At 37.6% G+C, this 11,251-nt stretch overlaps 1 protein-coding gene across 1 annotated transcript; it reads left to right on the top strand.

The window, feature by feature from the left end:
- On the top strand, window positions 1-9,581 carry LOC104368474 (nephrocan). Its single transcript, XM_032992872.2, has 3 exons — window positions 1-189; window positions 5,098-5,999; window positions 9,134-9,581. Exons 1-3 carry the CDS (start codon window positions 1-3, stop codon window positions 9,579-9,581), a joined length of 1,539 nt encoding a protein of 512 aa, XP_032848763.1.
- The last annotated feature ends 1,670 nt before the right edge of the window (window positions 9,582-11,251 follow it).

Genomic DNA, 11,251 nt, shown 5'->3' with positions numbered 1-11,251 from the left:
ATGTATTTATCTTACCTTTTAGTCATCTTCTTTTCTTTTCACAATGGTCTAAGTACCACTTGCCCAAGAAGATGCAGCTGTGACCCTGCCCAGTCAGTGCAATGCTACCGAGCTACGGAGATCCCCAGAGAGATTCCTTTGACTACCAGGAGACTCTACATCAGTCACAGCAAAATTAAACAACTCCAGGTAGGAAAAAATCCAGTAAAAATACTTAAAGCTGGGTTTCCCAGATGGTGATGGCTTTCAAGTAAAAGGAGAATCTTATTCTGTGTTCTAGAAACTGATGAAATGCTGCCAGATCTGGTTTTATTTTTACTTACTTTTTAAGAATATGTAAATATATTCCTATAGTGTTTCATTATCCTGCAGTCTCTGAGCACTGGTTCATGCTGCCACAATGATATTTTGTATGCAACTCAAAAAATAGTAATGTACAACTAGGAGCCAAATGTTGACTTTGTATGGTCAAATAACCATTGAATTCCAGAGTAATTTTTTAACTTGTTAAAAGCTTTTGTTACTTTTGATACACTATAATACTTTTTCACAATAAATGGAAAGGTTTTCTGTAGCTAGAATCATTTCCCTAATGAAGGACATTGAAGTCCTTTTCCCCCTCTGGAGTTGCAAGTGTCAGATACGACTGCTATTAGAAATGGCAGAGGGAGTAAATTAGAGTCTAAGGCAGGGCGTGAGATGTCTCTAAAAGCAGTGCTAAGCCTATCTGATAGCCCATACAAACAATAGCAGTTTCTAGCTGAAGATACCAGCAGTTTGTTTTATTAAAAAAGTTTATTCTGCGTTTCTTGAGGCATCACTAGGTCACATTATTAAAGGCATGATCAGCTTATGCTCATTTTGCATTGCACTCTGGAACTGTGCTTCTCTGTTTCCTACCCTGAAATATATTTCTTTCATAAATTCAACTTCTATAGATAGACACAAGGGAAGTACAACCATCTGTATTATACATGCTCGCTGTGTATCAATTTACTACAAATAATAAGAAATGTTCAATTCATAAGAGATACATTTTCTCTAAAGTATGCTTGTCCTGTTACAAAGAATATAACTTTAACTGCTCTGAAATGCATCTTTGATTTTGCTCTCAGGGTTGAATGAAATAGGCTAGAAGGCAGCCTAGAGCAGCATCTGGGATACCCGTTGCCCACTGAGAAATAGCCAGTAGTTTTACAGTTTAACTCTGAGGAAGTTTACTTCTCTTTTAGCCACTACTAGTATCTCTGGTTTTCTTGGTTTAGCTCCCATACCTAAAAGAGTCAAAGTTCACTGGTGTGATTTAGCTATACTGATGTGCTCTAGTTAAACAAAAGATCTGTCAAATGAATTCTTTATTAGGAAATAAATTTTCTGTGCAAAAAAAACCCCGATTATTTTCTTTCCAAGATAAGGAAGATGAGCCATTTTTCCTTTCTTAGGCTAGCTGCCCACACCTGTCAGCTACTCCTCAGTTACTAGTAAAGTAGCCTTTGGTTCTGACTAGAGCAAAAGACAGGTATTATAAAGCATGTAAATGCTGGATATAAGTGAATAGAGTAGTGGAATAAATGTTCAGAACAAATGGTGCATGAAACCATCTAAGGGGAGAGTTTTTCAGTTTATACATTAATTCAACTGAGCAATCAGAAAGTCTTACTTCTACTACTGACTGTGCACTGCAAGGAAGTAAGTTCTTTCATGCTATGTGTAATTATGTAGATTCTTTCCTTAAGATTAGACTGAGTCTGTGAATATATTTTGCACTTTTCTTTCCATGCAACAAATTATGCTTCTGAAGTCTTGACCTAATAAATACACATGCTTAATTTTACACAGCTGAGCAATTCCACTAGCACGTATCATGGTGCTTGTAGAAACAGGTTTTGATTTCTGCTTGTAAAGTACATGTCTGGAAGCACTAAAACAACTTTGTAGGGTTTTTTGGGGGTTTGGGTGGGGGCTTTTTGTGTTTTGTTTTCTTTTTTAAATTCCTTCCTTTACCTAACATTAGAGAAAATAACATACTTTCAAAAAGAAGTTGAATGGAAGCCTAACCTTTCCATAGCTGACCTCCAGGAGACTCTTATATGTAAGCATTCACATATGCCATGGTTTGGCAATTAGCCACCTCAGAAGAATAGACAAATATTGTTTCAAACTGAGTACCAATTACTTTGGGACATTACTTTGCATTGGTTATTATTAAAATTGTAAAGAAATTAAAAGGAAAAGAAGGTATGTTTGTATGTTAAATACAGTATGTTTTGAAGAAAAACAAGAAAAAAAGTAGATCTTCTTTTTTCCCAGATCAACTCTGTATTTGTTTTGGCAGGGTCAGTCATCATTGAAAACTCTGGCTGGATTTTTGCTTTTGGTAGTTTTACAAACTGGGGCTTGTTATAAACAGCCGTCTTAATAACAAAACTAGACTAATTTTAGCATCTTTTTTCAATAATTTGTGCCTCCATCTTGAGTTTACTCACACTTTAAGATTTAGTTAATTTCTAACTATATTAATATGTGGGGTTTTTCTCTGCTAAAAGAAAATTGTTTATCTGGCTCCCACAACAGGGGACTGGTTTAAGAAACTGCTTATAACAAATCCCAGTTCACAAAATTTCTAAAAAAAAAAAAATATATATATATATATTATTAAATGTGTCCATTAAAATAACAGTATCTTAGATCCATTTTCAGGAGATCTACTTTTTAAAATGTAAAATTATATTAGTATCACTTTACAAGCAGTCCAGTTTGAGAATAAAACATCACTTCATAGTGAAAAGAGAGCTGATAGGCTTTCAAATATGTCTTGATTCATATTACAAAGACTGGGTGGTTTGTAACAGCATGGATAAATGTTTAAGACTCAAAACAGCACAATCACAAAGCCTAGCAAAGTGTACCAAATAGGTGGAAAATAGAAATTATAATAATCCACATTAAGAAGCCTAACATCATTAGAGAATGAATGTCTGTACACTGACCTTCATGTAGCTCTCTGTCACTTAATAAGATGAAAATTAAGCCTCTTAGAGACATACAGCAATCAACTGAGGAAAAGCAAGAAATACTGCTTTTGAACTTATAGGAGAATATGTGTTGAACTCATGAAGTTCACTTCATTCCACATTTGTTTCAATTTCCTTAAGACTGTTTTATCACTTACATATGACCATGCTTTTCTGCTCTTGAGCAATGCAGTTCATTCCTGTGAGTCTTTTCATGATAAAGCTTTGCAATATTAGCCTCCTAATCATGACCAAAACTGGACATTCAATTCTGTAACTGATACACAGCAATATATATATTACAAAACTGCACTTATAGAAGAATAAGAAAATGGACAATTTTGTTATTTACTGTTGAGAATATAAGGTTTTTTATGGAGGTACATTCCTGCATTGAACTTAAATGCAATTGATGGAGAGATCTGCATCAGTAGAGGTTCCGTATCTATACTTTCTCACTAACTGCATCAAATCTTGCAATGCTCAGAAATTGCTTTACAAGACAGAATAAATGTAATCAGAAGGTAGTGACAACTAAGGATACCAAAGCAAAATGATATCTGACTCCTCATTCACAGCTGTGTGGGCTCTAATTTTAACAGAAATTAAAATGCAGAGTTTGTAGCTAAGGTAAAGAGATACCACCCAAAAACATGCAAGAGTTGGAAAAATGAAGCTGGTAGGTATGTTCTAACAGTCACCTTTATAAGATGATTTCACATACACAAGTATGATAGTCAAATTTATTCAATCAGGATCACAGAACAAAATTACTACCCAGTACCTGTGCTGCAAAGGACCTGTACTGCCTTCCATGTAGATTCCTGACAGGAATCTATGCTGTAGAATGTGCTTTATAGCTTCTCTCAATAAGAGTAAAATGTGGTGGTAGCTGCTAAGCCCTTGGGCAAACAGCATGGAGACTACAGTGTTAGTTTAACATCTCTTACTGATGTGGTACTCCTGAGACCTGTAGTGTAATGTTTATTGCACATGGGAAGGGAAGGTGGATGAGGACACTCCTTCCCACCTCTCCCATGCAGAACACCTGCTCATCTTGCTGTGAGCTTTCTGTGATTCCCATATCATTGAGGTTTTTGAAGTCAAGCACCCAGGTGAATGGGCAGCAATTCTGATAATTTCAGAAAACTACTCTTTAAGCAACAGGTGTGCTTGGGGAATTCCCAGGTCCACCCTCATTGCATGCTTCCTCATATTTTGGCTTGGAGGAAACTGCCAGATTCACTTGTTTGCTTCTTAACTTGAGACATAAGATGGCAAGCTTTGTAAACAAGCAGGTTCCAACAGATCAGAAAAATAATGAAATAATTAGTATGCCTCTGTATATTATAGTCACAGTCAACATCTAAGTTCCATTTACCACTGCAAAGCATCTGTTACCAACTAACAAAAACTAAGTTCCTGTATAAGCAATCTGTTCCACACAGGTGACTTTCAGACCAAGCTGATCTGACACTTTGGTTTGGTCATCTTAGTATGTGAGGTTTTTACTTTAAAGAAAAGGAGAGATGTGGTGGGACAGAAGAAAATACGTGTGTCAGATTTTAGTTTCCTGACAAAACTTTATAGTAGGGAGAGGTGATGATACCCTTGTGTACTTCCTCTGGGGAATACATGCTGCAGTGACAATACTGCTGATATATGGAAATGGCTGTACGATGAACTCAAAACTGCTCCAGCAAGCTCCACTGAGTGCAGTGAACATTAGCAACCATCTACTCTCTGCAAAGATTTCTGCCACTGGTGATATTAGCTCTCTGTTTTATATGGGCTATTCACCAGGCAGAAATAAAAAGAACAGTCCTCCTTCAAATGTGTACGCTCAAAACCAGACACAATATGGCCTTAAACAACAAAATTCTAGAAATGTAAGTGAATATTGGCAAACTGTAAGTACCTATAGCAATACCTCTATCATTACCATTTCTCTCAGTTTCTCATTCTAAATACATAGTTTCTCAATATATACTTGCAATTGTCAGAGCATCCAGAAGAAGTAACCAGTTCAGAGATCCACAAATACACGGTAAACTATCATATTAATTATTTTTTTCTCTTTAAGATTACTGACTTCAGGAGAATGTCAGCCCTTGAAGAGCTGGTCCTGTCATGCAGTGGCACAGAATCAATAGAAAACAACACTTTCAAAGCTCTGAGCACCTTGAAGTCTCTGGAACTCTACAAAAATCAGCTAAAGCACATACCCACTTTCCTCCCAGCTGGCCTTGAAATTTTAAAACTCGCTGATAACTCAATCAACACTCTGCATGCATCTGATTTTGAAGGTTTGATGAAACTAAGGGTGCTAGATATTCGGAACAACTTGATTGCGACTCTGCCTCCCAGTGCATTTTCTTCCCTTTGCAATTTACAAAGTCTGATTCTGGATGGCAACAACATGGAATCTGTGTCTGCACCATTTAAGCTTCCTAGGCTGAAGTATCTGAGCATGGCTGATAATAAACTGAACTCACTTCCAATCAACTTCTTTGCATCTTTCCAAAATCTACAGTTTCTCAGTTTAAGTGGCAACTTTCTGACAAAAGTGCCTCTTGACCTACCGAAATCCCTGCTGTCATTAAAATTAGAGAAAAACCAACTTAAAACAATAAGACCTCGAGACATGAAACACCTAGAAAATCTGTCTGAGTTCTTCTTGTCAGAAAACCAGCTAACATCAATAGATGGTGCCCAGCTTCTTCCTAACTTAACAACACTGGAGGTCTCTAAGAACCAGCTCCACGCTATGCCACTCAGGCTGCCCAGCAGACTGCAGAAACTCGACTGCAGCAATAACCTGATTCAAAGGGTGACAGCGCAGGACTTCCAAGGACTACAGGACCTCAAGCACTTGTTTCTTGACAACAACGCCGTCAGCATGTTTGAGGCAGGAGCTCTTCAGCAATGTGCGCAGCTTTCGAATCTGGCACTGGAACAGAATCTCCTCATTTCTATTCCACTGAGGCAAGTGAATCTGATGACAGCTGGTTCCAGGTGTCATATCTCCTTCCTTACATTATGAGAATGAGGGCCAAACTGGAAAAAAAAAATTAGTATTCAGACCCAGTCATGGCAGAAATCTACCCACACCATAAACCTATTGCCATAACTGGCACTAATTTGCGCTCTTGTTAGCAGTCTCAGCATAGAAGTAGAGCTGTTTTCATCACGTCTGTGGCCCCCCAGTGAATCCACTCATTTCACATCTCTCTCTGCCAGTGAGACTACTTTGTTTAATTAGCACACAAATAAGAAGAACCTGCTAGGAGAATATAAAAGAATTATTACAGAGAAGTTATACTGCTGCTTAGATTTATCTTCCCCCATAACACAAAATTAATAGAGCATTCAATAAAAAGGAAAGACAGCAGTTTTAAAGCTGATGTTTTCTACCAACCCACACTGAGTTTATTATTGTTAAAATATTAAGATTTCAGGAGCTGAGTCTGGTCAAACAGAATGTGCTTTTTCAGTGGATATTAGCATTCCCAGCTTCATTAGATTCACACATTACAGAGTATTTGGAATGCATATAAGCTCTCCAGCTTCAGGCTATAAGCACAATTCCAGTCAAAGGAGCACAGAAGAGACATCCCTTGGGCATGCTATGTTCATTAATGTCCTGCTTACAGCTTCTCACACATTCATCTGAGTGTTGGTCCTGGCCATTATCAGAGATGGCATATTAAGCCAAATGGAGGCTGCTCTGATTTAAAGTGGCAATTTTATTATTTCAAAAAGCTGTGCAATAAGACGGCATAAAAATAGCGAAGTAATTCCATTAACATCAACTTCTTTAACACAACTGCACTGTTAAATTTTATTTTTATGGCTTGTGGACAGGTTTAACTAGCCCAAATAAATAATGCAGTAAAATTTCAATTCGTTTAGCATCAGGTCCTTTAGCATTTGAATCTATTTGGCAGCAGCTTTATAATCAGAAAGTGATTTAGTGGTGTATAAATATTTGATTTCAGTCTAGCTTGACAGGAATGTTTAATGCTTTCTAGTTACTTTAGTATTGTCTAATCCATCTTATTTTACAACCTTCGTAGTCAAGAGAATTAACAGGAAGGAGCTCTCTATTAGCCTTTAAATAGTACAGCTTTTAAGGAGTTATTGGGGACTTTTATTTTCAACTCAATAATGAATACAGATTTCAAGGGGAGTCTGTAAACACAGAAGATGGGAAAAAATGACAAGATGTAAAATTTATGTACCTAATTGTCTGATGATCACCAGGTACGCATGGATATATAAAAATAAAACTATTACTTCTGACCGTTATCTGAGAACTCAGTCACTGGTATCAAAGGTTAAAAAATACAGTTAATGTGCCACAGTTAATGGGTCTTAGCAGTTATTTGACAGGAATAAGCAGAAAGAATGCTTCTTTTGTTTTTTGGGTTTTTTTTTTGTTTGTTTTGTTTTTTTTTTCTGAAAAGGAAGTTATCCACAAGTCCAAGCATTTTCAGCTCCCGAGTGAGCGCGGCTTCTCTGCCAGCAGCAGGATCACTCATCGTGTACTCCAGTGCCATTATTTTCTCGATACCAACCCCGCCTGATGTTCAACAACACAGCCATAAAGCCTAAGCCTAACATTAGTACAACAATATTCTTCACAGGTTTAAGGACTTGCTGGTTAGGCTTTAGACTGTAGTCAGTCTGCATAAACATCTCTGGTGATACCCTACTGCCTTTGACATGAGCGGCACGAGGGTTTTACCCCAGAGTACCCTTCTGACATTTCAGCGTCATATTGGGCAATCATCGCGTGTGGTTAGGTTTCAAACCAGATTTATTGCAGTCACAAGCATTTGGTACGATCAGATTTTGTGGAGTGGCTCAACATGTGAAATTTTCATCTTCCCCAGGAAACACAGCACAATACAGAACTGCCCGACTCTTAAAATAGTCCCACTGAAGTTACGAGATTTACACAAACACAGCAACTACCTTTCAGCCTAAAAGGTCAAACTCAGATTCATACAAAACAGCTGGTGAGGGTCACAATGTACCCTCTTAGTGATTTTCAAAGGTATCTCATATCATTAGATTGAGATAAAATATCAAATCAAGCTTCACTGGTTGTGGTATACTGGTGTTCTAAATAGCTCTTGGAAGGATTTTTCATCATTTCCCCGAGAGTTTTGGTGAATAAGTTTCCTTAAAATCTCTAAACATGACGCTTAATTTCATCACCTTGGATACTACTATGGCAAAATTCTTCTTAAGGTGCTTTCAAATTAATTTTATTAAAAATATTCCATGCCTATTAACAGGCTTTTCTGTTAAGCACTTACACTAACTTCAGCAGGAGGAAATCAGAAGATCATAAATGAGCAAGACTTGTGAAATAAAAGTCTCACCATATGAATTTGTAAGATGTATGAAAATGATACTGAGCAGTCCTACTATCATATCCAGTGACTATTAGCTTTTCTTTTTTTTTAAAAATGTAAACAGTTCTATTCTCTAAATTACTATTTTAAAAGATCACGGAAAAGCACTTCTATTTTCCCTGTTGCTGATTTCTTAAACAGGGTGTCATCAGATGTACTACTTCCGTGATGATTAAGGTTTGAATCTGATGGGAGCAGGAGAACAAAATGAAAGAAAAATTCTAGTTCTTTTTATTCTGTAAATCTTTTTAAACAAAGCATATATAGAAGTACTTGAAGGAGCAATGTTGCCATGCTTCCCTAAACTTTTGATCTTTCATGGTGCTATAATTTCGTCACTGGCATACTTATGGCACTGAAGAGTACAAAATGCATTTTGAAGCTTGACACTCAATTGAACACGTAACTTTCTTCATAGTACAGTAGGACTGCTGTTTATTTCAGCTGCACAAACACAGTACAGGTCAGAACTCCAATAATTTGGGAAAACAGTTCAAGTGTGCATAGACAGTAGTCCTATAAAAAGACATGAACACTTCAGGACCACATCTTTTTTGCAGAAGATTGCATTTTTTGTTAGTGATAGTTTTAATATGTCAGATGTGCCTGGGCAAATAGCCACCACCAAACACCACTTACACAAACAGATTCAATATGATGAACATAACACCTTTGTGTTGTTTTATTTTTATCCAGACTTCCAGACACCCTTGCTAGATTGGATCTAAAGGGAAATGACATAGAGGATGTTGGAGAACAAGAGCTGAAGGACTTGAAACAGCTTCAGGTTTTAAATTTACGGAATAACAAGATATCTGCCTTGGATCGCAAAGTCTTAGAGTATTTACCTCGTCTTCGTCATCTGTATTTAGATGGAAACCCTTGGAACTGCACCTGTGACCTGCTCAGAACCAGAAGAGCGCTGGTGGCCAAAGGAACGGATGTCAGGGGAGGGCAGTGCGCGGCGCCAGCAGAAAGCCGAGGAGAAAGTTGGATGTCTTCCAAAAAGATTCTGCAGCAGTGTGAAGATAATCTGTCCTCTGTGGAAAGAGGCAAAGAGGACAGAAGGAAAATGAAACCCAGTGAGGCCTCCAGTGTTGGAATAAACACAGATGATGATTACTATGATTATGAATTAGATTAACCCCACGGTTAATCTATGGTGAACCTTAAAGCTGTCTAGAGCTGCCCACCACCACCAGCGTCTCTACTGACATCCAGCCTGCTGGTCTGCCATTAACTTTTCCTCTTTAGTTTGTACCGTAAGAGGGAATAGCTGGTGACAGAAGGGCTACAGCTGAGGATGCCATTGTAAACTGAAAATCATAAAGAAGATAAATTGGTTTTCTATGCCGTTAGTACTATGTAGTTTGGGGGAAGTAAGAATACAGTTACTATCTCTTAGAAAAGCAGTCTGTAACTCTGTACGGACCTTTTTATAGTAGAAGATTCTTATAGCTGCATAAAAACCCCATAAATAAAATCCTGCAATACTGCAAGATACTATTACTAGGAGTCTGGCATTCAACACATTTAAACTCACAGGTCCTCAGTTCGAGATGGAGAGTTACGCTGATGTAGGCAATTTCTCAAGATTGTTCAAAGATTCTTGCTTTTCAGAAATTAATTTCAGTTTTCAAGAAATATTTGCCTCTTTTATATGTTTTAGACTATTTGAAATGACATTAGATTAAGTTAGCAAAGCTCCAGGCAAAACACAGAAGGCTCATCTTCATCACAGCAAATGCAACAAACAGAAGAATCAGTGTCCTGGCTAATGAGATTTAATACTAATTTCAAAGTTAATTAATAGTGAGGAATGAAAACACTGGGTTCAACCTGACACGATTCTATTGTTGTAAACAGAATAAGGGAGATTCTCAGGAAATAGGTCTCTACCTCTGGCAAACATTAGGATAAGATCAAGTGAGATGAAGTTGTTGGAAGAGTTTATTTTGGTAGCTGAATGGCTAATTGACTACAGTATAGCACAAGATGCTGTGTGTGTACTTCTCGGTTAGGGGTACTTCACGTGGGAGTACACACTGCAAGTGCCCCCCTTCACTGGCAGGAATCTTCCAGACTTTTGCACGCCAAATAAAGGACTTAATGGTATATGCATCAACTCTGACGAATGTACAAATTTTATCAAGCACTTCGCAAAGTGCTTGAAAAATAAACAAAATTGGATTACTGAGACCACTAAAACCAGTGACTTACAAACAGTAATCTAAGGGGTTTCCAGGCAGTTCATAAATCTCAGCTGATAAGCGAGGAGTAATAACACCAGCAAATTACTTTTCCAAGCAAACAGTTTCTATTATTCTTTATCTTCTGTTGGCATTCAGTACCTGAGTAATCACTCACATTCAGAGAGGCTGTTTTGTCAGGTGTCAGACTGCAGCTATTTGGTTATGTGGCCTATGCAAATGCAATTGACACTTGGGTTTCTTAGGCACCCAACACATTAAGCTATACGACTGAAAAGACCTGAGTTATTTTTCCTTTACGTTTTAACCTTTTAACATATCATCAGCCATCCCAAGTTTCGGTAGCTAAAGACTTAGATATTTATGGGATAGCACAAGTGGCTTGCCTGTGTTATTTTTGCTGGCTAATGTTGGTCTGTATTAGAAGTCAGGGAAGCAGTTATTTTCTGAGCATGAAAAATATTTTTGTGAGACTGAATTTTCCATTCAGTTTTCTATAGTCTTTTAATAGAGCACTTTAAATATCTCCCTGTGTCACTTCAGCCCACCCATCTGCCTGATGGCACAGGGGTAGTTTCTTAGCTCTTGCTCCATCTTTCACCTG

This window comes from Tyto alba, unplaced genomic scaffold (assembly GCF_018691265.1).
Source record: "Tyto alba isolate M040663 unplaced genomic scaffold, T.alba_DEE_v4.0 Super-Scaffold_22, whole genome shotgun sequence".
NCBI classification, from domain to species: Eukaryota; Metazoa; Chordata; class Aves; order Strigiformes; family Tytonidae; genus Tyto; species Tyto alba.
Note: the sequence above shows the minus strand (reverse complement) of the source record. Positions and strands in the feature narration are given on the sequence as shown.

Excerpts from the sequence above, each read along its gene's own strand:
- LOC104368474 (XM_032992872.2), top strand. The coding sequence starts at position 1 with ATGTATTTATCTTACCTTTTAGTCATCTTCTTTTCTTTTCACAATGGT. Across the intron at positions 190-5,097 it reads GCAAAATTAAACAACTCCAG|ATTACTGACTTCAGGAGAAT; the intron begins GTAGGAAAAAAT and ends TTTCTCTTTAAG. Across the intron at positions 6,000-9,133 it reads CTCATTTCTATTCCACTGAG|ACTTCCAGACACCCTTGCTA; the intron begins GCAAGTGAATCT and ends ATTTTTATCCAG.